Below are 25,593 nucleotides of genomic sequence, written 5' to 3' on the forward strand. Positions count from 1 at the left end.
TTTTTAATTTGTGTCCCTGCAAGTTTCAAACCTCTGCACGCATGCCATACCCACTCTCACCAGTATGCTGTCCCTACAACCACCATGTCAGGCAGTCGCATGGTACCAAGGAGATACCAGGTCTCAGTCGCAGTGATTGAGTCCTTTTACCACCAATGTTCCAGGGCTATCCACAGCACTGATAACTGTGCACCAAGTGCACTCTGTTAGCAGGGTCACAATCCTTCCCTGTACTACCTTTTTTCCATACAGGCTCGTGTTAAGAACTCGAGCGTTGCTCCTAAAGGTGGTGATTCCTTTTCATGTTGGACAAGCAATCACCCTTCCTACCTTCTTATCTCCTCTTCAATCCTCGAACGAGGAAGAGAGACTCCATCATTTTGACTCCAAGAAGACACTCAGCTTTTACAGTGATCATACCAAGGATCATTGGGCGGACGATCAGCTTGTTGTGGGGTTATCTGGGTCAAAAAATTGAATGGTTGTACAGAAATGGACCATCTCGCGTTGGATAATCCTCTGCATTAAAATCTGCTACTCATTAGCTAAGAAGCAGCCTTCAGAAGATCTAAAGGCTCACTTCACCAGGCCAAGGCGGCTACAGCTGCGTCCAGGATATCTGCCAGGCAGCTGCATCAGCATCAACACATACGTTCACGAGCACCACTGCTTTCACAGCCAGGTCCATCGAGATGGGCATTTTCCCCGCTCTGTCCTGGATTTTTTAGTCTGAGCCATTCCACAGACCCTTCACCATGGGAGGTACTGCCTTGTTATCTATTCACAAGGTAAAGAATCTGTACCTAAAAGTATCCATCAGAACAAGTTACTTACCTTTGGTAACACTCTTTCTGGTGGATACTCAATCTAATCACAGATTCCTCCCTGTACTCCTGCTCAGCCATTTTGTGGTGTGGTCGCTTTCATCTAAAAAGATTCCATTTAGGAATCTACACCCTGGTTCATTCAATTTGCCAATGGGCTCTTGTCTGAGGGTGCAGATGAGTTGATGAAAGAAACTGACATCAGTGTGGGTGAGTTGCGCATATATGCGGTTCCGTAGCTGAACAGGCGCCTTTTAACCTGCACGCAGTTGCACTGCTTTTGAATTTTCCGGATGCAGTCTGGCGTCTGGGGAAATTCACAAGGTGAGGAATCTGTAGTTAGATAGAGAAACCCCCAGGCAGAGCAATACTGGAGGTAAGTAACTTGTATTTTTTTTTTACCATTAGTGATACTGTTTCATTCCAGATGAATAATCAAGTTATACCCTTTGTACACTTGACTTTCCAAGGGCAGAAATAGCAAGCAGAAGAGGCTGCTTAGTTTTAAATTTACTCTATGAATTGTTTTATTGTTTATGGCCCAGGGTAATGGTCTAATAAAAACTGTTAAAGAAATATCTTCTTGCTGCTGGTTTTGGATTTTGGTCTATTTATCCATTTGCTAAGAACTCTTTCACATGCTTTAGGCCACAACTATAGTTATGTAGTCAGTGCTTCTTTTGGGGTTGGGGGTTATAAGGTGTGCTTCTATGGCCCTGCCCTTTTTATGGCCCCTTCCTCTTTTATTAGATACACTTCAGCGTGTCCATCCACCTTTTAAAGCTCCCATGACCCTTTTTCATCCACTTAAAACACAAGTACTGCTCTAATATTGTTTTTATGTAAAACTCTAAATGGAGGAAAATGCTGTAAACTCAACCAGAACAATAAAGACTTTTTTGGTTTTGAGTACAAATGGGAAGATATACTGTGACCCTAAACAGTGGGTGTTTTCTCTTCAAATCAAAACAAGATTTGGGTCAAGAGCCTGGCATTGTTTTCAAAGCAATATGTCCTTGTACGTCACAGCTCTCTCATTGATTGAAAAATGTGGCCTTTTCCTGGTGGAGCTTGTAGGCACAGGATACTTTATTCTTCCTACCGTTCAACTGCTGTCATCCAAATCACAAAATTGTACTGCGTGTGCAACCTTTATCACATATCAGGGTTTATTACGTCAGCAAGTTTTGCACTTTGTGCTGGAAGGACCCACAGTAACACAGTGGCCCCTAGCAGTGCATCTCCCCTTTTCTTTCTTCAGCTGCAATAAAAGCAAGCATTGACAAAGCCAATAACCCTTGCTTTCTCAAGGTGGTGAATGATTTTTAATGTAATCATGTGCAAAAAAATATAAGAAAAGTAAACATCAGGCCGCCTGAATGTGGCGACCATGTACTTTCGCTTGAAAATGTAAATACAAAAATAAATTAGCCATTATATATATAATTTTAATAATAGAACACCACAGGTGCTTCCTAGCAAACTGATGAACTTAGAAAAGTTATAGAAACACATTTTAGTTTTAATGCCCACCACTGGAAAATATGATTCTTAGTGGTACAAAGAACAGGTAATATTGCCTTTGTATTACTATAATAGTTTAGTGTAAATATAGTTTAAACAAAATGGCTTACTAGATAAAAAAGGGAAAATAATTGTAAGAAAGAAACATTTCCAAAGTAAATCATTGGACCACTCTTCTTAAGCAGATGCTCATGTGATCAGGCCAAATGCTGTCTCCCAGTGCATGAAAGCCAGTGGCTCAAGTGGGCTGACCACTAGCCTTCTGTAGTATGCTGAAGTGGGATGAAGTAAAATATAAATGATAGTTGGACAGACCTAATGATGAAGAGAGCCAACCACAAGCCCCTGTATGCACGTATATAGTAATACATTTTTCATTTATGAATTTTTTGATTACACAAGGCTTGCGAGACAGCTAAAGGTAGGGCAGACTTAAAATCCAGAAAGCAATTACCTTCAATGGTCTGCAACGATCACCAAGCAACCTACAATTTAATGTTTCTCATACTCCATTAGCGGCCTACTGCAAGCGGACAAGAGTCTGCTCTAAATACCCTTCTTAACATAGCTGCTCCCAACATTGACAGGGTGGGGCGCAAAATAGCCTTTTGCAAACACAATGGCAAAGGTATAGGATCTCAGGCTTGTTATTGCTTTGCGTGGGTTCTGTATCTGGTATCCAGGCACAACCTGAAATCTTTAGCCTTTAAAATGTAATCTGTTGAAGTGTTTGTTATGTTTACTTAGCTTGTGCGTTCATAAATATTAAGATACACGATTATTGTCAATCAGTCTAAAAAAATGACAATTTAATACTTTTCTGAACACCTTGGCTACAGGCCTTTTCTATGTGCATTTCTGATGAATAATCCTATCTGCGGATTCCTGCCCTTGTGATTATTCCCCTAATGTTATACTGGATTTGGAAACTTAAAAGCAGTACTCCTGTGTGCTGGTACAGGGCGTTGTGCGGGTCCTCGCCAATGTTGTTCTGATCCAGAAGTGATGAGTGGAGCTGCATGTAAGGGACACCCATGCATGCAGCTGTCAGTTCCTTTCTCTCGGCGCCTCCAAATCCGGAGCCAGAGCTAGTCCTTGGTCTTTACCTTTTTTAGAACAATTTACCAGTGTGCAAGGGGGGATTGTCACCTCCTAAGATTCCAGGCCATAAGTCATGTATGCTTTATCGCAAACATATGTCTGTGACAGACCCAGTCTATAGAGCCAGGGATCGGAGCACAGTTCCACAGTCTGTACTGACTGTGCACTGATAATGAAGGTCGACTGCACGTTGATGAATCCAATGGCAAAGCTGTATGTTGGCAAACATTGAAAAACTCCACAGCATGACCGGTTCAAGTTGAAAGGAAGTCCCCCTCCTCCAGCAGATCATCATTGCGGTTGAAGTCTTCAGTTAAGTCAAAGAAGGAGCAAAAGATGTTGAAGCCAGAATCCGCCCCTTCCTACTACTCTTGAACTCCAGAGAGGGTGTCAACATGCCAACCGGTCTCGCACCTGATCTCCATGCAAGTCATTTTAGAGTCTAGTCCAGATGCACCCTCTGTGCTGTCTGTGCCCCCGAACCCCACTCGGGTTCCCCACCAGCTCCTATGACACTGGTGTCACTGGTGCTGGAGGATCACTTGTAGTCTTTCTGACTCAGCAGAATCCACCTCGACCTAAACTGAGCTGCCCCCATTCCCACCGGAGCACAGCTGACTGGCAACCCTTCTGATTCGGATACCTTGCCCCTACCATGTGGTAGGCTCAGACTTTACAGTTTGTTTGCCACTGGCTTGTACAATTACAGTTATAAGAAAGGTGATGATTTTGTCTCCCAGTATAATGAAGAGAACTGGTATGAGGAGCTTCAGGATACTAGTGGACTGGATACTTTTCCACATATTGGTTCTTGAGTCTCCGCACGGGCCTGCAACTGAGGAAAGTGCCTCCGTTGCTGCATCTACAGAACCTCTATTACCATTCAATGATGTCCTTACATACCCTTTTTTAAACACTTGGGCAAAACCATGTTCAGAGCCACCAGTTAATTGGCAGATAGCTCAGTGTCATGGTTGTATGACACAACCACGCATGCCATTACCAAATATGCCTGTACAGTGAAAGTGTATGTTTTACCCTGGTGTGTGTATGTGTGTGTGTGTGTATATATATGTTCGATGGCATGTGTAGCTGTAGATACACATGCTTTGCATAAGTCCGCCATCTAGTTTTGGGCTTGGAGTGTTACAAGTTGTTTTTCTTCAAATACGTTTTTCCCTGAGTCACAGGACTCCTCCTCTCAGTGATACTGCACATGGGCATTGAGTCCTTTGTTAGATTGTTTTCTTTCCACCGTTGGGTTCGGACTTGTTTCTGCTCGCTCTGGTATAACTCGGTTCGGTATTAGCAGAACTTTTCTCTTTCTATAAACGTCTGTATTGTTTGGATCGCGTTTTCCACTCTTATACTCGATCCGATTGTAGTTGTCAGGGTCGATTACACGCCCTCAGGGGCAGCCTCGCCCTTTTTGGGCCTAATTCGTCATGCTGCAGTCGAACAATGTTAGGCTGAGGGAACGGACTCCGTTTCGGTTTTGCCCTCGGTGTCATTCCAATTTTCCCTACACCAATCAACATTTGGTGTGCAATCTCTGTCTCTCTCCTGATCACAGAGAATAAAACTGTGACGCTTGCTGGTCGTTTCGATCCAAAAAGACTCTTAGGGATCGAAGAGTGTGTCAGATGGAGATGGTGCCCAAGTCGTCAGAGCACCCACTCGATATCTTCAGGGACGAACACGCGCAAGAAGAATTAGTACAGCGTGCAAACCGTTTCCATCGCAGACTCCGATTCGGATCAAGATTCTGATATCGACAGCCAATCCATCCCATCGGCGCAGTACGTGAGTACATCAGCCCCTTCCCACCACCCAAAGACAATTAAAAAGACTCCTGCATTGGTCTTCGGTCCTCCACTGCCTCCAAGCCATGATCGAATCCAAAAAATACATTTGGATGACCAACCCTCGGGTTCGGCACTGAAACAAAAGACCAAAGTGCATTTGGCACCCAGCAAACAGCTTGCCACATCTGTTTCGGTCCCGAGCCAAAAATCTGACTCTTCCCCCTCGGAGCCGAAAAAAGTAATATTGCTTTCGGAGCCGACATTTTCGGCTCGACTCAAGCATTCGGTATCCAAACTTTCGGAGCTGAAACCTGTTGGCAGTAGAAATGCTCCAGCTACTAAGGATTCGTCAGAGATACAGCCCATATTGGAGGTTATGGACGGTAAAGCAGCAAAAGAGCCATATACATAAGGACACAGGAAGGATCATAGCCTCTCCTCCTCCAACAATCAAAAGAAAATTAACTTTTCAAGAAACGTTATGCTGTGGGCCACAACCACTAAAATCTTTAAACAAAAGGAGGATCAAAAAGGCACCACAGCAGCTTTCACCACCACAGCAGATTTCACCACCACATTCTCCTTCCCTTCCTGATTCTCCACCACCTGGAAGAATTAATGCAATATCTTCCATCAGAGCATCAAAAAAAGGGCACAACAAATAGATAGCTGCAAGGATAGGCTATTTCTAATAACCAAATCAGATCCGATGTAGATGCAGCTGATACAGCAGCAGGGGGTGTCAACCCCAGCATCATCGTTAGGAGACATGCATGGCTAAAGGCTTCAGGGTTTAAGCCAGAGATACAACAAGAAATATTAAATATGCTCTTTGACTACGAGACAGCTAAAGCTATGGGTGCGTTATACACTACACCCAATTGGGAAACTTTTCGTAGGCCACAGTTTAGGGGTGGTTTCAAATCATCAACCTCAGAACCATCCACATCCCAGCAAAACCCAGGGACACAATTCTACAACAAAGGTTCATTTAGAGGCTCTTCCTGAGGAACAAATTATAGAGGAAAAGCTAAATCAACTGCTCCAAGAGGTTTCTCCACCTCAACAAAATACTGACTTTTTACACATCCCCGCAGAGCATACATCTCCTGTGGGAGGAAGACTGGTAAATGTTTACCCACAATGGCACAACATTACTATGGATCAATGGGTTCTATCAACTATCCAACATGGCTATTGTCTAAAACTCATCTCTACTCCAAACATTCTCCCTCGTTCACACAAACTTACTCCGTAACATCTCAATTTATTAAAACAGGAGGTCCAATCGTTACTACTCAAAGGTGCCATACAGATGATTCCTAAATCCCAACAGGGTTCCGGAGTATATTCACTATACTTCCTTATACCAAAGAAAGATGGTACTCTCAGACCAATTTTAGAGCTCAGACCACTCAATCAATACATCCTTTCAGAGCACTTTCATATGGTCACTCTAAAAGACATCATTCCCCTACTACAGAAACGGAATTCCGTGGCAGCATTAGATCTCAAAGATGCTTATTTCCTCATTCCCATACATCAAGCACATCCGATATAAGTACTACCAATTCAAAGTGCTACCATTCGGGTAACAACAGCACCAAGGATATTTACCAAATGCCTGGGGGTAGTTGCAGCATTCCTCAGAAAACAACACATACATGTCTTCCCATTTCTGGACGACTGGCTCATAAAAGCCAGTACAATTCAAATCTGTCAACAACATACTCAGTGTACCATAGACATCCTACACAATCTAGGATTTACAATCAATTATCAAAAATCTCACCTGCAGCCAGCACAGATACAACCATGTCTAGGAGCAATTCTCAACATACAATCAGGATTAGCATAGCCAATCCTAGTCGGAATTCAAGCATTTCATTTCATAACTCAAATACAATGCAACCACACTTACACAGTGAAGTTGGTAATTAAGCTATTGGGAATGATGGCTTCATGCAGAGCAATAGTACCCAATGTGACCACTACAGCAGTGTCTCTTTCTCAACAGTGGTCTCGGGCACAGGGTCAAGTGCAAGATCTAGTGTTGTTGGACCGCCAGAATCACCGCTCTCTAGAATGGTGGAATTATACCAACCTATCAAAGGGGCGGCCCTTTCATGACCCTGTTCCTCAGACCACAATCACATCAGATGCCTCAATGAAAGGTTGAGGAGCTCATCTCAACAACCTCACTATACAGGGGGAATGGGACTCAATTCAACAGACTTATCATATGAACCACTTGGAAATACTAGCATTATTCCTAGCGCTCAAAGCCTTTCACACACAAATCACACAGAAGATAGTGTTAATATGGACAGACAACATGACTACAGTGTATTATCTGCAAAAACGGGGGGAGACACACTCATTTCAATTGTCCATTTTAGCACTGACAATTTGGAAATGGGCAATTCACAATCAGATTCAATTACTGGCAGAATATATTCCAGGGATACACAACCAAGTAGCCGACCTCTTAAGAAGGACACAGCAACAAGTACACAACTGGGAGATTCAGCCACAGGTGATTTAACAGTACTTCCAAATATGGGGAACCCCAGACATAGATCTTTTCGCCACAAGAGAAAACACAGAATGCCAGAACTTCGCATCCAGGTACCCACACCCTCAGTCCAAGAGCAATGCTCAGTGGATCAGTTGGTCAGGGATATTTGCTTACGCTTTTCCACCTCTCCCACTGATTCAGTTTCTGATCAAAAAGATAAAACAAACCTCACTTACCATGATACTCATGGCTCCCACGTGGACGTGTCAACATTGGTACACCATACTGTTGGATCTGTCTGTAGTACCACATTACAAACTACCAAACAGGCCAGACCTGTTGACTCAAAGGACTAAAGGAGAGGTCAAATCACACATCCAAATCCCAGCATACTCAACCTGGCCATTTGGCTCCTGAAGTCATAGAGTTTGGTTTGTTACAACTTCCATCTGAATGTATGGATATTCTGAAGGAAGCACGCACATCCACAACTAGCAGTGTTATGCGGCTAAATGGAAGCATTTTGTCTACTAGTGTCAGCCCAGAAACATTGACCCCCCTTAAAGCTTCATTACAGGATATTGTTGTTTGCTATTTGCTACACTTACAAAAAGCAAACCTTGCATACTCCTCTATTAGGATCCATTTAGCAGCAATAGCTGCTTACCTCCAAAACAGATAACATAATTCCCTGTTTAGAATTCCTGTTATAAAGAATTCTATGGAGGGTCTTAAAAGGGTTATTCCACCTAGAGCTCCACCAGCCCCTGTGTGGAATCTTAACACTGTACTCACAAGACATATGGGTCCACCATCTGATTTGAACCCATATACTCTTGCCCTCTTCAGTTTTTATCATGGAAGATTACCTTCTTAGTGGCAATCACTTCTTTAAGAAGAGTTAGTGAAATTCAAGCATTCACTTTGGAAGAACCTTTCTTTCAAATTCACAAGTAAAAAATAGTTCTTAAGACAAATCCAAAACTCCAGCCAAAAGTGGTTTTACTTTTTTATATCAATCAGTAAGTGTTAGCAATCAGCCAGCCTCCTTTCCACAGCCAGATTCAGTGGCTGAAAGAGCGTTTCACACCCTCGATGGTAAAAGAGCTCTCATGTACTATATAGACAGAACAAAAGATTTCAGAAAATCCAAACAACTCTGTGGATTTTCAACAGCCTCACAAAGGTAATCCTATTTCAAAACATGGATTAGCCAGATGGATAGTAAAGTGTATTCGAAGGAGGAGCCAAGATGGCCACCGAGTCGGACGCTTGAGAACGGAGCTCCGACTCGGGCCTGGCCTACAGATCCTGGTGAGCGCCCCCGGATAGGGCGCCTCAATAACTGAGATCCGCGCCGGCCCCCGGGGCGTCCCTAGAACAAAGGAGCAGCCGAATCGCTGCTGAACTCGCTGAAGCCGCGCCGTCCCGATCCCGGGACTCCGGCAGCATAGAGGAGGCGCCCGACGAAGCGGCTCCCTGCACACAGAATTGGACGCAGGTGAGGGGGGGCTGCGGCGACCGGTGGTCTCGGTCCCCCGGGACCCTGGTGGGGCAGGAGGGTCCGAGCGCTGGATCGGCCCTCGCGGGCCCCCGGCAACCGGGGGTGGCGCCCTGCTCCCCCTCCTCCCCCGCCCTCCCGGCCAGGCCGCGAACGGTGCGGGAGCTCCGCCCCTCAATCCGGGCCGATCCTGCCGAGAGCAGGATCAGTGAAAATAAGCAGAGAGGAGGGGATTCTCTCCCCCCCCCTCCCCCTTTCTTGGGAGGCATCTGCGGCAAAAACAACGCGCCCGCTCCCGAAGCGGGGCATCAAGTCGGGGCCTCCGCCTGCCGTGCGCCGTTCCCCCCCCCCCCCCACCTGCAGAATTTATCGCCGAGCTGAACCTGGGCACGGAGCTGCGAGCCGGCCCACAGTGCTCGGTCTGGAGACCTTGAGCAGGCGAAAGGAAGCCGCCCCGGCACCAGAAACGCACGACACAGGGAACGCTCGCCCGGGGCCAGGGCAAAGTGAGATGAGCCTGCCGCAGGCGGGCGGCTGCATCCCCCCCCCCCCCCGCCCTTCCTCCTACACGCGGGGATTGCAAGAGACGGCACCCGGCCCCAGTTGGGACCGGCCGAGGGCACTTAACTCGGAGACTGACCTTTCTTCACCCCCCATTTCCCCCCCAGAAATTCTAATCGTAAGTGAACGGAGGCGCTCCCACGCAGACGGCGTGGAACCCCTGGGTCTCCCCCCCCCCCCCCTCCCCCCCCCAAAAAAAAGGGGACCGCGAGTGGCTCCCAGCAGGGGGCAAGGGGCTCACACAGTCAATATCCCATGCCCCGCAGGAACCACAGCGATATCCTACACTACTCTTTGGACCTGCCTCGCATAATAAACGAAGAGGCCCCTCAAAAAAGACCCTGCAACCTGGAAGAAGCATAGTCGCACTCAAAAGCACACAACCACCGGAAGATATATCCAACTACTCCTTCTATCCCTGGTGGATAGTGACATCCGTAAGGAGAAGAAATGGCTGGGAAATCTAGGATGACAAAGAACCAGGAGCGAAATACGCCGGGCCTGGCGCACACTGAACAATCGCAAAATACAACCCTGCAATCACTTGAAAATACACTTCAAGCGCACTCAGTGCAATTCAAAAAAGTACTACAGGCTATCATGGACACTAAATCTTCCTTAGAACATAAAATAGACGCAGTAACGCAAGACTTAAATCTACTTAGAGTGGACCACCGGAAACTGGCAGAGAGGGTGAAAACAACAGAGGATACCCTAACAGCGACAGGCCCAATTGTATCAGACAATCAGAAACAAATACAACGGTTAGACGTGGAAGTAAAGACCCTTTGGAGACGGGCCGAAGAAGCAGAAAGCAGATCCAGACGTAACAACATTCGCCTAGTGGGGATACCGGAATTCCCCCCAGAACAAAACCCGGAGCTAACAACAGAGCAATGGCTAATTAAAGAGGTACTGAATGGCTCCCCCTCCAAGTTCTTCTCAGTAGAACGAGCAAATAGAATCCCGGGCAGACCTCCACTCCCGGGTCAGCCTCCTAGATCCCTCATAGTGAGACTCCTGAACTACAGGGACTGAGACATGATTCTACAGCGCTTCCGCAATAAAGGTCCATTCCAATTTGAGAACGCAGTGATCCACGCATATCCGGACTTCACTCAAGAGGTACAAAACAGGCGGAACTCTTTCGTGAAAATCAAACAACGACTCCGGGAACACAACATTAAGGGCCAGATGTAGCAAAGGTTTTTACCCATTCTGTGTCAATGGGAAAAAGTGTTCGTACATATGGCCCTAAGTACGCTCTCCTTTTTCCAGCTAAACTGAGGGTGAGTTTGGACGACCGCACACATATGTTCGCTTCCCCAGAAGATACCTGGACATGGATGCATGCCAAAGGCTTCGCGCAATCAAATGAGGGTGCACCTGAGGAGGAAGAATGGACCGCCGCTGCAACAAGGAAACGTAGCAAGCGACGCCCAAGGGGCCACCCCACCGAGAAACAGGCGGCAGAAGAAAGAGCGAAAATATTAAAAGAAACACCGACACTCGTGCAAAACCCCTTTGAGACACTCCGGACGACTCCTACGTCTGTATCAGACTCGGACTCGACCAACTCAACTTCAACAATCACGGAAGCGCTCAGAGGCCCGGACATCACTCCAAGAACAGCAGACGAACTGTGAAATGGATAATGCAATAAAAGCGAGACTGTCAGAAACCGGCCAGGACATTAGGAGTCCAGATTCCTGAAGCGGCTAAAGCTGGAATCGTAACATAAACCACACTGACTCCGAAAAGTATCTTTTCATGTTTTAAACTGTTTACCAGTGATTATGGCAGTATAAACATGGTGGGCGGCGGAGGGGAGGAGGGGGGACAGATAAATGAGGGGGCCCCCTCGGGGGTGCTCACACACACGCATGTGCACATTCACAGACCAGGTCTGAGGAAGGGTGTGTGCTCCGCATAGGTGACACGCCCGACCCGAATGAGTGCCCCCCCACGAGTATCCGAATGGATACTGGCCCCACCAAGTAACAAAGATGGGGTTCTTCTTTTATTTTTTTAAATTATTTTTTCTTTAAGTTTGAGTGGTAGTAATCGATTAGAGGGATTAGTAAACACGGTGGGTGGGATAGTGGGAGTTAAAGGAGTTAGACGAGGTCAGCACCGCCAGCAGGGTACACTAATGCGCTCGCCAGCCCTAGTCATAGACCTAATAAAATGCGCAGACAACTGGAGGGAAATGGGACTTAAGAGGGAACAAAAGAATGCAACACCACACAGGGAAATATGGCTCAACAAACTGTAGCACACGCACAACAATATGAGATAATTACATGGAATGTAAGGGGAATGTCCACACCGAGCAAGAGAGCACAAGTGCACACACGCCTCAAGCGCTTAAAGGCCCACATAGTTATCCTACAAGAAACACACTTAATGGAAGATGAATTACAAGAAATTCAGACGAAATGGGGTGGGCAGGTCATAGGCACAACACACTCAGCGTATGCTAGGGGGGTATTGATCTGGATAGCAAGAGGTGTCCCGTTTGCCAGAAACTCGCACAAGATTGACACAGGGGGCAGGTGAGTGATAGTGGAAGGCCACCTAGATGGGAGACAATTGGCCCTCATAGGGATATACGCACCCAACAATGCGCAGGCGAGATTTCTGGAGTCGTTAACCCCGGCGTTGCTGGACAACCCAGCGGCGCCCACAATATGGGGGGGTGACTTTAATTGTCTCCCGGACGCAGAGTTGGACAGATCAGTTCCACCTAAATCAGCAGTAATATTCAGAAGCATCAAAAGCCCACTACAGAAATGGGCGGATGACATGAGACTACATGACCTTTGGCGACTACAGCACCCCAGACAGAGAGAATACTCATTCTATTCTGTGCCACACAAGGTGCACACAAGAATAGATATAATCTGGGGCACCATTGACATATGCGCACTAACAAAGGTGTCAGAATATTTAGCTACGACACTGTCGGACCACTCCCCGCTCAAAATAACCCTGGGCTGGGGCGGGACCCAACAGGTAATCTCCACATGGCGTCTGCAGCCAGAAGCGCTCCAAGACCAGGCCTATGCAGAAGGACTAGGCATAGCACTAAAGCAATACTGGGAAGTCAACTCTGACTCCGCAAACACAAGAGCAACGGAATGGGAGGCACATAAGGCGGTAGTAAGAGGGTTCTGCATGGCAACCTCATGGGGGGTCAAGCGCCCTACATTCGGAGATAAGCAAACTGGAAAAGGAGCTGAGAACACTTGAAGTAGCGATAGCGGGTAATACAGCACCATACGCCACACTAAAAGAAGCACGCATAAAATACAATGTAACAGACTCCCGTCTCCGCAAACATGATCACAAGTATCACTTAATGCGTCAACAATCTGAGGGGGACAGGTCGGGCAGACTGTTGGCTTGGCTCCTAAAGGGAACCCAGCAACAGACCCCAATAGGGACTATAAAACTAGACAACAATGAATGGCTCTCCACGCAAGCAGATATAAACAGGGTGTTCAGGGATTATTACACAAACCTATACACAAAACGTACGGATTTTACACCCGGTCAGCTCGTTACTTTCCTATCTGACGCTAAGTTAAAACAATTATCTCATGAGCACGCCGAAGAACTAGAAACCCCATTGAGTGTGGCGGAACTAGAGGCCGCATTAACACAAATGCCAAGTAACAAGGCACCAGGAATGGACGGCCTCCCAATGGAATACTATGCGAAGTATTCGGCTCTCCTGAAGCCCCATCTATTAAAAGTATTCGAAGAGGCCTGGAGACACAAGGCACTACCCCCCACACAGAGGGAAGCAGTGATAGCGGTCCTGCCCAAGCAGGGACGGGATCCCACAGATGTCAAATCATATAGACCACTATCACTTTTAAACACCGACTGTAAAATACTGGGCAAAATGTTGGCCAACAGGCTGGCCCCAGTCATCCACACACTGATACACGAAGATCAAAACGGCTTCATTCCCAAACGTAATACATTCCTAAACACTCGCCGACTTCTGGGAGTGATGGGAAGCACCCCCCCCGAGGCATATGACGAAATGGTACTATCATTGGACATAGAAAAGGCTTTCGACACGCTGGGGTGGGATTTCCTATTCGATACCATGCGGGAAATGGGAATAGGCCCAAAATACATACAATGGGTGCAGACATTGTACTCCGGGCCACAAGCAAGGGTCAGATCAGGCGGAACGGTATCTGAAAGTTTCCCGATCGCAAGAGGCACTAGACAGGGATGTCCCTTATCTCCCTTGCTATTTGCTATCGCTATGGAGCCCCTGGCTGCTCGCCTAAGATTGAGGGAGGAGGATTGGGGTATACTAAGGAACGGGACAAAACATATAATATCTCTGTACGCTGACGATGCCTTAATATACCTCCGGAATGGAAACGAAACAATACCATCAGTAATGACACTCCTCGCTGAGTTCGGCACAGTGTCCGGACTGGTAGAAACTGGGAAAAGTTGTGCGTATTTCCCCTAGTCGCTCGGACACTGTCAAACCGAGCTACAACCTTAACCGGGCGCCTGAGATGGTGCTTTGACACATTTAAGTACCTGGGGGTTCAAATATACCATAAACCGGATGACCTCAGAGACGGTAACCTGGGGAGAGCACTCGCCTCCATTAAGGGATCACTCCGCTTCTGGGGCAAGCTGCCACTGTCACCAATGGGCAGAGTTGCAATAGCAAATATGCTGATACTTCCCCGCCTGCTATACCATTTCTCTGCGCTGCCACTATTAGTCCCCAAGAGCTTTTTCCGCGAACTTAACGGTGTATTGCTACAACTCATATGGGCAGGAGGCAGAACGCGCGTCGCTCTCACCACATTACAACGGCCAGTAGCCGAAGGTGGCATGGGCGCCCCAAACTTCGAGCGCTACTATGCGGCTGCCCAGCTCCAGTGGGTATTGGACTGGATACTTAGACCTACAGTAGCAGAGTCAGCAGGAGTGTTGGCCAACCTAAAGGGTACGCCATTAATCGCATGGATGGCAGCCGGAGCCCCGAAGGGAATAGCCGGCAAACCACAATTGCAGGTGGCGCATGCATGCTGGAAGAGATATATTCAGGGTGGACGCCGCGCGCTTCCCTACTCCCCTCTAGTGCAGCTAGGGGCCCTCCCGGGCTGGGCTGGTGGAGACAGAAGAAGGTCTTTGACGGTGTGGGCAGAGGCGGGCATCGAGGAGGTCGGCGATTGCTTCGAGGAAGGGAAATTAATGACCTTCGAGGAAATACGCGACCTCACAGCAGTAAGCCCAGGGCAATTTATGACATATCACGCCCTATGCCACACCGTAAAGAAGACATGGGGGTCGGGAGAACAGGAACCCACGACCTCCACTGCAGTACACCATATGTTACAATACGACGGCCAACTGCGAATAGTGTCGAACTTGTACAAAGTACTTAATAAGGAGACGGTACCCGCCCTGGTGAAAGCACTAACTAAGTGGAACGAGGTGCTCCCACTCCCGATCACGCAAGAGGAACGGCCTTATGCCTTACTGCACACTAAGGGAGTATCGAGAAACCCTAGGTTCAGATACACGCAACTAAATTATCTACACCAAACGTACCTCTCTCCAGCCAGGATTAAAAGTATCTTCCCTAGCTCGGAGCCCGCTTGCCCAAGATGCCGTGCCCCGCTGGCACATTTCTATCACATGGTATGGGACTGTCCCCTAGTACGAGAAAAGTGGAGCGCAATAGTGGTAAAGGTATCTGAACTGACGGGACTGGCACTCACAGCAGAGCCTAAATCCTGTTTGCTAGGCCTGAGAAACCGAAACAAAAAGCACAAGCACCTACATAAGTTTATTGATCTAGCTTTCGTAATGTACAAGAGATTGATAGCAATGAACTGGAAGTCGGCCGTCGCCCCGGACCTGACGTCCTGGCACAACGCGACACTAAGATGGGCCAGCGCAGAACTGATGGTGCTAAGGAACACAAAAATGGGACCACGACAGATGGGCAGTGAGGTGTGGGAGATCCTGATAGATAGACTAGATGCCAAAAGCGACGAGAAACCGCCCTGAACTAAAACACACGAACAGCTGCAAATAGTGGTCAGTCTCAACAGCTTCCCATCCCGCCTGCCCTACTAGGGACTCTACAAGCGAGAGTCCCCGGAACGGTTGGCACCTCCCTACACCCGAGAGTAAACCAGGGGTGTTCCATTACGATCGCCCACAGAAGCGAAGCGCCTATACACCATAATGCAAGTTATATACTCCACACTCAATACGCATATCCCCACTGTGTTAGACCTTCCCCCACGCAGCACATAGGCGCCAGCTCCACGAGAGTATATACCTGATGTAACGGAATAGTGCCCATATTTGTATTTTGGCGAGCGACTGTTTAGGAACCAGTTCTGTTCCCCTTATTTAATGTGCGATAATGACCTCAGTTAAGTTGTTAAGTTAGTGTGTTAAACTGTGTATCAGCAACGCTATTGATGCAATATATTTGTAAAATGAGACTAGTAAATGTTGGAAGCAGAATTAAAGCAAAAAAATGTAATAAAAATATATTTTTTTAAAAAGATAGTAAAGTGTATTCAGACTTGCTATTTTAAAGCTAAAAGACAGTTAGAAGTAACTCCTAAAACGCATTCCACTAGGAAAAAAGGATCTTCAGTGGCATTCTTTGGGAATATACCAATAGCAGACATATGTAAAGCAGCCACATGGTCTACACCACACACATTTACCAAACACTACTGTGTGGATGCGTTATCTCGCCAACAAGCAAACATTGGACAGGCAGTGCTTAGAACACTATTTCAAACTACTCCAACTCCTACAGGCTAGCCACCACTTAATTTGGGAGGGGACTGCTTTAAAGTCTATGCAAAGCATGCGTATTTACAGCTAAGCATGCCATTGAACGGAAAATGTTACTTACCCAGTAGACATCTGTTCGTGGCATGTAGTGCTGTAGATTCACATGCGTCCTCCCTTGAAGTCTGTGGCCGTTGTAGTACTATATATTGTAAATATGTATATACACTGCATGGACATCTCTTTTCTTTACTATATATGTACATATACACTTATACTGTTACTTCACCCTCCCGCGGGAAAACAATCTAACAAAGGACTCGATGCCCATTGGCAGTATCACCGAGAGGAGGAGTCACTCGATCCCGTGGCTCAGGGAAAAACTTCTTCGAAGAAAAACAACTTATAACACCCTGAGCCCAACACTAGATGGCGGACCTATGCAAAGCATGTGAATCTACAGCACTACATGCCACAAACAGATGTCTACTGGGTAAGTAAAATTTTATATAGCCTAAAATAGCCTTGCCACCCAAAACCCCTTACCCACCTTAAACCCTAAAAATACCTGTGACACCCAGATACCCTTAACCACCCTAAGCCCTACAGATACCCTTGCCACACAAAAACCCTTACCCACCCTCAGCCCTAAAAATAGCCCTGCCACCCAAATACGCTTACCCACCCTAAATCCTAAAAATACCCTTGCCACCCATTAAGGTGACATGGTGTGCAAAATAGCGATGGGTTGAGATGGGACCCGAGTAATTACCAGTGGCTGAGAATAATTCAAGCATTCCATTCATTACGTTATTGTGTCACCCAAAGAGGATCAGAGGCACCACGAACATCCTAATATGAATATGTGGGGGCTGCAAGGAGTGCAGCAGCCCACATAAAAGCATTTTACAAACTGTCCCTATGTCTACTAGGTCATAGGATGCATGCCTTGGGGAGAAGGCTTACTGCTAGCTTGACCTCTCCTATGACTAGAGTGCTAGCTTTTATGGCTCTGGGGTTCAATGGACCCTACTAGTTGGCCCTGTGGCCTCACTTTGTGGTGTATGAAGTGTAAATAATGACTCAGACACATTTGTGGGTGTTGTGAATTGAAATGCCTTATTTAAAATGCTTTACTGACAGTCTTAATGTAGAAAATTGCAGTGCCTATGCAGTATAATGAATACATCTGGTTATAGATCTTGGTTCCATTGGTTTTAATGGTTAATCATTACATGTGGTGGTTTTATTAATGCAATGACAACCTGACGTGTTTGTTTTTATAATGTGGTACCACTGACAAAGCCAGTAAGCCTGTCGTACATATATATATTGATGTGGTAACCCTTGACAAACCAAGTAGGCCTAGCTTATATAGATGTGCTAACAATGTGACATCCCCCCATTGTGTAATGTTACATCTGTTATAGGTGGAGGACATTCTGATTATGGGGTTTATCACCCAGTAGAAGTGAAATGTGATATGAGGATATCACCAAAAGTATTTTCATCTACTGATGAATATATGTAATTGAATGCATAGTATTTAATTGTGTTTGTGTAATAAAAGTACTTTTTCTAAAGAAAAAGCATGGACTGGGCAATAGTGTATTGAGTGTTGTTGTTGAGTGCCAGCTAATTGGGATTGCTAGCCACACCACCTCCCCAGAGTATGTTTTGGACTGCTCTGCTTCACTACCCTGAGAGAGTCAAGTGCTATTATGAGGTACTTGGCTCCAAGTAAAAAGACAATTGCAGACATATTACTTGTGCACGATGCACATCCTTCACAACTAACAACCCAATTTCTTACTTAAATCAGACTAGTGGCACCATATTGGGCCAGTAAAGTTTGGCACCCATAACTTCTTGACCAGAGCATCTGTCCTCTGATCAAACAGCTGCTTCGATAGGATCTTCTTTTGCCTCAGCAGGACAGACGTTTGCACAGTTTGCTACTCCATGCTTACAGTTGGAGGTGTGGCAGGTGACCTCCTTCAACATTCCTCCCAAGGTCATTCATGTCATTTTGGTGGTGAAGCGTCCTTCAGTAAAATCAATGTACGCCACTCTTTGGAACAAGTTTGTGGCTTGCTGGGGCACAGCAGAAATTGACCATCTATTAGCCAAGTTGTCTGACACGTTGTTGTTGTGTTTTTGTCACTGCCCCAGCAAAGACTTGTTGTGGGCACTGTTAAGAACTATTTGTTGCTCTTTCTGCTTTATTTGTGGTTGCTGGATCAGCCTTCTTTGTTTAAATCACCTGTTGTGATGAGGTTTTTGAAAGGGTTGTAACATTTATTTCTACCAAAATTATTCCTGATTCTGTAGTGGAACTTGAACTTAGTTACCACTTTTTGATAGCAGCTCCTATAGAGCTGCTGAACAGTTGCCCGTTAAGACTTCTGATGTTGAAATTTGGTCTTTCTCATTGTCTTAACATCCGCTAGGCATGTGAACCAGCTGCAGGCTCTTTCTGTCATCCCACCTTACACAACATTCTTTGTAGAAAAGTTGGTGTTGAAGTACCAAGCTTTCTCTCTACCAAAGGTGGACACTCCATTTCATGTCCGGCAGACTATCACCCTTACAGCATTCTTTGCCCCAGTTTAGGTGGCCCTTATATGGAGCTCCACTAATCACTTCTGGAGCACAACAACATTGATAGGGGGCCTCATGATGCAACCTACCTGTGCACAGGTGTAAAGCTTTTAATTTTCCAAATCCAGTCTTATCACTGGGAAATATTCTAAAGGTGAGGAATCTGCAGTTAGATAAAGTGTCCACCAGAAAGACTACGAAGCAAGTAACCTGTAGCCAGTATCCAGCTTTATTATTCCAAATATAACCAAGATGCCACTTACAGATTTTTAGTGCAGGGTATTCAAAACGCATGTACAAAGTACTTGCGAAAGGAGAATGTGTACAAAAAGTTCCCTTTGCAAGTATTAGACATCACAACCCTAACTATTACGCTCAGATTTCATTTATCTGGATAGTGTATCAATAATCTCAAATCCTTGAATTGAAACACCCAACAATAGTAATGAATGTCTGGCAAAGCTAATCCCCGCCCACATTCTTAACCGCACACCTAATTTTTGTCCACAAGAGCTTTGCACTTCTAGATGCCCATACAAAACTACTCATTTTACCTTGTACCTTTGACATGTTCTGCTTATACTTAAAGGGCTTGAGTCAAACAAAAAACAATATTTTGTAAGATAGACAATTTTAAAAGATTTACTCACATGTAGATTGTCAGCGGAAGGTTTTGCATTTTCCTGTTAACATGGTAATGTATTTATTAACCTTATTAAAAATTGTCTTCCACTATTGTATTTATGTGACTAATCACTATACCTAAATATATCTTTACATACATGTGATGGCTCAAACCTTACATTCTAGGCAATGATTCTGATTTTAAATTGTTCACTAAATGCCCCAATAGTGCACAAAAGATAATAACCAAATCATCCACCTGGAATGATGTACGTGGGTCCAAAGTGTAAAAGATTAGGTCATCTGTATATATTGCAACCTTTGTAGTATATTCTTTACACTGAAATCAAATTACACCTTCTTTCCGCCTTAAAATTTGTGCTATGGGTTTAATAAATTGACCGAAAAGTAAAGGGGGAAGAGAGCAGCCTTGCCTATTACTTTTCTTAGTACTAATTGTTGCAGTGAGATTCCCACTTACTAAAGCTCTTACTGTAGATGATTTATAAACAGTTTGGTCTGCTTTTCTCTGACATTAACTTTCTGTAGCACCTTCAATAAATAATCCCAGATAATCCAATTAAAGTATTGGCAGTGCCTAGTGTGTAGATTGCTAAAGGATGGGTATTGTCATGTCAATTGAGATAGTCTGTGTGTGAGCTAAACTTTTACTATGACAAGCTGCTATGACCTCTTTCTGATCAATGCTAATAACAGTGTCCAACCTCTTTGCCAAAGTGCCTGTAAAGATCTTGTAGTCGCAGTTAAGCGAAGAAATTGGCCCATATGATTCACATTGCTTAGGCTCCTTATCAGGCTTTTTCATAAAAAATATTACTCCCCCATCCTATGACTCTGGAATTTTCCTTCTGAATAGTATTGCATTGAATAAAACACAAATTTTGATAATCTCTGCCAGGGCTTTGTAAATGTCAGGTGGTATGCCATCTGGGGCAGTGGCCTTCTCTTTCTTTAAATTTCTAAGATCTTAAGGGATCTCCTCAACATAAATAACAGAGTTTAGCTCAATCTGCTGCTCAAGGCAATTGAAAATGTGCTAACTGTTTACTAATTAATTACTAATCTGGAATGTTCCTTGCTATATAGACCCTCAGACAAATTTGCAAATTCAGTGGTTGCGTACCTATGAGTAACTGGATCCATAACTTCTTTAGTGAAGTTCCTTGTCCTATCAACGCTATACATCCAAGTGGGCAAAGATATGTTTAATTCATCATACTCAAAATGTTAAAGCTCACTAATTTTCCACTATTGACAGCACTTTTCATTTAAATGGCTCTCGTACTCTGTTATGCATGTTCTGAAGACTTTCTAACCTTGGTGTCTATTCCTGATCTAACGAGTTCTCTAATTTAGCCCCAGTCTCTTTATTTTAGATTGTAACCGCATATTCTTTTCCCTGTCCTTTCTGACTATAATTTGAGAGTAGAGGTAAAACTCCTCTGAGAAAGGCCTTATATGTACAAACACCAAACTGACAATGAAGAAAAAACGGGATTGAACTGAAAGGAGTTTGCTATCTGAGATTTTAGTTTCTCTTTTCCTTGATTTACTAGTTTCCTATTCAGTGTGAATGAGTGTTGCATTGTACAGGTGTTAGAGAGAATATTAACCTTACAGCTGATAGGTGAGCTGGAAGATGAATCATTTCTTCCAATTATCCATCAGCGATTTATCTATTAAGAAAACATTCTAATCTAGCTATGGGTCTCTATTGCTTTGAATGAAAGGTATATCCCCTTTCTCTAAAGGCACGCTCTCTCCGAAATCATTCAAGCCTAAATCATGGATCAAATCAATCAGGACTCTGCTTGGTTTGGGATATTCATTGATGAAATTGTTGATCCATCCAAGGTGTTGTCTAACAAGGTGTTAGTCTCTTCCCACTGTACATGGAGCAGAAAAAGCCAACACATTCATAGCAGAAATAGCCAGTGAAGAACTTGAGAGAACTTTCACTTTGCCAATAATCCACCTGCCTGTTTTGTCTGCCATTTGATGTAATGTTTCAAACTTAGCAAGTCAACTAACCAGAATGGCAAAAATGTAATTTGACGAGATTAATGTGAGCACAATACCTTGTGAAACTTATGCCCACTAAGGAGCTTTTACAGTCTACCCCAGTCCATTTGCAACCCAGTCTACCCCAGTCTATTTACATTCCAGGATATAATCAATATTTCATTCAGTTATAACTGGGAACCTCTTATACTCGTATCACCTATTTGGGAGAGGCTTTTTCACATTTGACCACCTGCATAATAGCACAGATGGGTTTGTTCAAGGGTTTATATTATTTGTCCGCCTATCCCCCAACACACATATTCTCTCTCACTATTTCCGTTGCAAATAGTCTAGTTTTACTAATGGAGTTGATCTTTGGGTTCCTCTTCCAGGTACAGACTATCGTTTTTTTTTGTATCACACATTACTTTAACCTATTAATCTATTCTGTGTAAGACCTTGTGTTGCCTTCATTGTTAACCTATAAAGCACATCTATACCGTGGATGACCTTGCACTATAGAAATCTGCTAAATAAATAAATAAATAATAAATGTAATCTAGAATACTGTTCAGCTGGATAAATCTATATAGAATGAGATGCTTCTAGAGGCCCAGAAGTGGACACTGAGTAAACACCAAACTGAAGACCATGTCTAAAACATAACTGGAATATGCAGAATAAAATAGGCATACCTGTTACTACAAGCAGTGTCCACATACGTGCTTGTCTTCTGAGGAGTGTGCCTACAATGCTGACCTATTAAGAGAATGTGCCCAATTCTTGTAAGACACAGTATTTTACCCTTGGAGTAGATGGGGTGCAGTTAATAAAACAGTGTTTCTGAACTTCCAGGCAATGTTAGTCAATTGTAGTTATAGTAGCATCCGGTGAATCAGTATACTTTTTATTTTTTGAGACACCTATGTAAATTGCTCAGCTTTAGGGACCCTTTTTTATCAATATATGTAAAAGCGTCAAACTGTATCATGATTTGCCTTTTCTTGCTGCATAATGTGGTCTTTCACTGATGCATAATTCACTTGGCTCTTGACTATACAATATACTCTGAGGAGTCCACCTATGAACAGCAGAGGAGCATCCCACAGGAATGAACATTAAATAACCAGCCACTGTATGTGCTCTGATAGTTCACCCAGGAGAGACCGGGAGCAGCCCAAAGGAATAGACATTATATAGCCACAATATATGCTCGGAGAAGTCCACCCAAGTGTGGCTAAGAAACAACCCATAGAAATGGGTGTTACGCTTCTAGAAATGCTATGGAGTCCACCCAGGAGGTGGAAGGGAGCAACCCACAAGAACTGGTGGTGTACAGCCAGCCTTGGTTTATGGTCTAAGCATCCACGCAGAAGTTGCAGGGAGCAAATGCCTCAGAATGTGTAACATTACCAGCCACAGTCTATGCAATGAGGATTCCACCCAGGAGCAGATGAGGAGCAACCCTTAAGAATGGCCAGTGTCCTTGCGGCCATGGGATATGTGCTGAAAGTCCACCTAAAGTTAGAAGAGGAGAAACCCACAGAAAAGGGCTGGCTGCAACCAGCCAGGGTGTGCCTGAGGAGTCCACCCAGTAGCAGCAGGGAACGAATATACTCTGAGGGGCGCACCCCAGTGTGGTAGAGGAACAACCCATAGGAATAGACATGATCTAATTAGCCATGGTATGTGGGCTGAGGAGCGCACCCAAGAGAGGCAGGTGAACACCACCCAGGAATGAGCTGTTTGCATCCAGCCAAGATTTATGAACTCTAGATCCCCTTGTGGCCAGGAGTAACAAACTCAGAGGAATGGGCAATACAACCAGCCGTAGTGTGTGCTCTGAGGAGTCCTCCCAGGACCAGCAGGAAGCAACCCATAACAATGAGCTTTAAACAACCAGCCATAGTCTAGGATCTCTATTGTCTACCTGTACAACAGGGGAGCATCCCATAGGTGGATGCAGCTTTGAAATCCACAAAGGGAATATTTAAGGAGTTCCTGGAGGGTGCAAACCATAATAAGTACCAGGTGCACCCATGAAAGTATGTGTTGATAAGGTGAGAAATGCGGTGGGAACTAGCTCGGGTTGGATAATGAGAAATTGTGAAGGTAGGAGAGTGTTGAGGGGTTTGGCGTGGTTAGTGCTTTCTGTGCGGGTGTGTGGTGAGGGGCCATGGTAATCTCACTTGGGCTTATGCCTGTCCACACAGGCTCCTGGCCTGCCAGTTTCAGGAATCATCAACATCTAAGCCACTCCAGAGTTATAAGTGTTGCTGTGAGATGAGTTGTGTGTGAATTGTAAAATGAATATTTTTTAATGTACGTAGTCTGAAATAGTTTAAGGGGATTGGTATGATTGTAGTACAGGTGAAGTGGTATTGCTGTCAACAAAACTTTGCCCTTGAGTTTCTGTGTTGTTGTGACCAGGTCTTTTGTATACTTCTACTAGTGTTGTTTATTGATCCATCAATTGTCTGTGTCTTTCTTCTTTCAGGGACTGTGTTTCTGCAGCTGCCATACTCCAAGCGCAAGTATACCTCTGGACAGCAGCGTAGGCGGCGTAATTCCACCAGCTCCACCAACCAGAACATGTTTGGTGAAGAACGAATTGGCTACAACTGGGCTTGCAACACCATGCTTACCAAAACCTGGCGCTCCAGTGCCACTGGAGATGAGAAGTTTGCTGACCGGCTACTGAAGGACTTTACAGATTTTTGCAATAACAAAGACAACCGTCTGTGTTCCTTCTGGACTACTTGCCTGGACAAGATGCATGCAAGTGCTCCCTGATGGATTGCGTGTTAGCTCAGTGGAATTAAAGTGCCATGAATATGGGTAGGACGGCATATGAACTACGCCATTACTCCGTAGGAGGGGGATGTGTCAAAGGGCAGTAGTTGCTGCTGCTCTATCTGTGGCTGCTGTTGATCAGCAGTTGAATCCATCGACTTGCTGTGTCTGATGAAATGCCAGGAGCCTTTCGCCATCAGACAGAAATGAGCCAAAGACTGACATGGTGACTGCCGTCCACCACAGATGCAAACGCCAGCTGCTCAAGCTGCACGGGCCACTCTCAGCAAAGTGAAAGGTGACAGCGAGGATACATGTGACTGATAGTATGGAAAGCGCCATCCGTGTGTGAAGGTGACACTGTGGTTTGTCATGTCCTTTTGATGCATTGAAACTGACCAACCACACAATCATCTCCTTTTTTCATATGAAGGAAATGTATAGACGTCTGTGTCTACCCTTGCACAACGAAGAAAATGGTCTGTCTGTTTTTCAACAGAAATAAGTGCCTATTTCTACAAATTAAAGGCATAAAAACATAAACACAGTAGTAATTTGGTGATAATTGTCTTGGTGCTTTTAGCCACAACCATAGATATACCTACTTCTGAATCTGGCAATTGTGCATATATACAGATAAAAATGCATTTATGCCCATGGCATATGATTGTTTTCTGCTAATGCAATGTACAGCATAATATGAAACCGATAAATGAGATTAAATAATTAATATTACTATTCACAGCACCACAATTATTATTGCAAAACGCATTTACTTTGAATGTATTAATGATAAGAAACTTATTGCAAAAATTGCTGTAGGGTGAGGAATTAGTTGTGTGAAGAGTGGAGTTTACCGATATGTGTATGTTGCTGTCAAATTGACTTATTTAAGTACTATGCCAT

General features: G+C 44.9%; 1 protein-coding gene across 9 annotated transcripts in view; it reads left to right on the forward strand.

Moving 5' to 3' along the window:
- Positions 1–25,440, forward strand: part of DEPDC5 (DEP domain containing 5, GATOR1 subcomplex subunit) — a 401,482-nt gene extending 376,042 nt beyond the window's left edge. For all 9 annotated transcript variants that reach the window (XM_069215090.1, XM_069215095.1, XM_069215097.1 and 6 more), the window contains one exon: positions 24,392–25,440. In XM_069215090.1, coding sequence (XP_069071191.1) covers positions 24,392–24,687 — 296 coding nt within the window. In that variant the 3' untranslated portion in view covers positions 24,688–25,440. The remainder of the gene's footprint in view (positions 1–24,391) is intronic.
- The last annotated feature ends 153 nt before the right edge of the window (positions 25,441–25,593 follow it).

Source organism: Pleurodeles waltl, chromosome 11 (genome assembly GCF_031143425.1).
Source record: "Pleurodeles waltl isolate 20211129_DDA chromosome 11, aPleWal1.hap1.20221129, whole genome shotgun sequence".
In the NCBI taxonomy this organism is placed as follows: Eukaryota; Metazoa; Chordata; class Amphibia; order Caudata; family Salamandridae; genus Pleurodeles; species Pleurodeles waltl.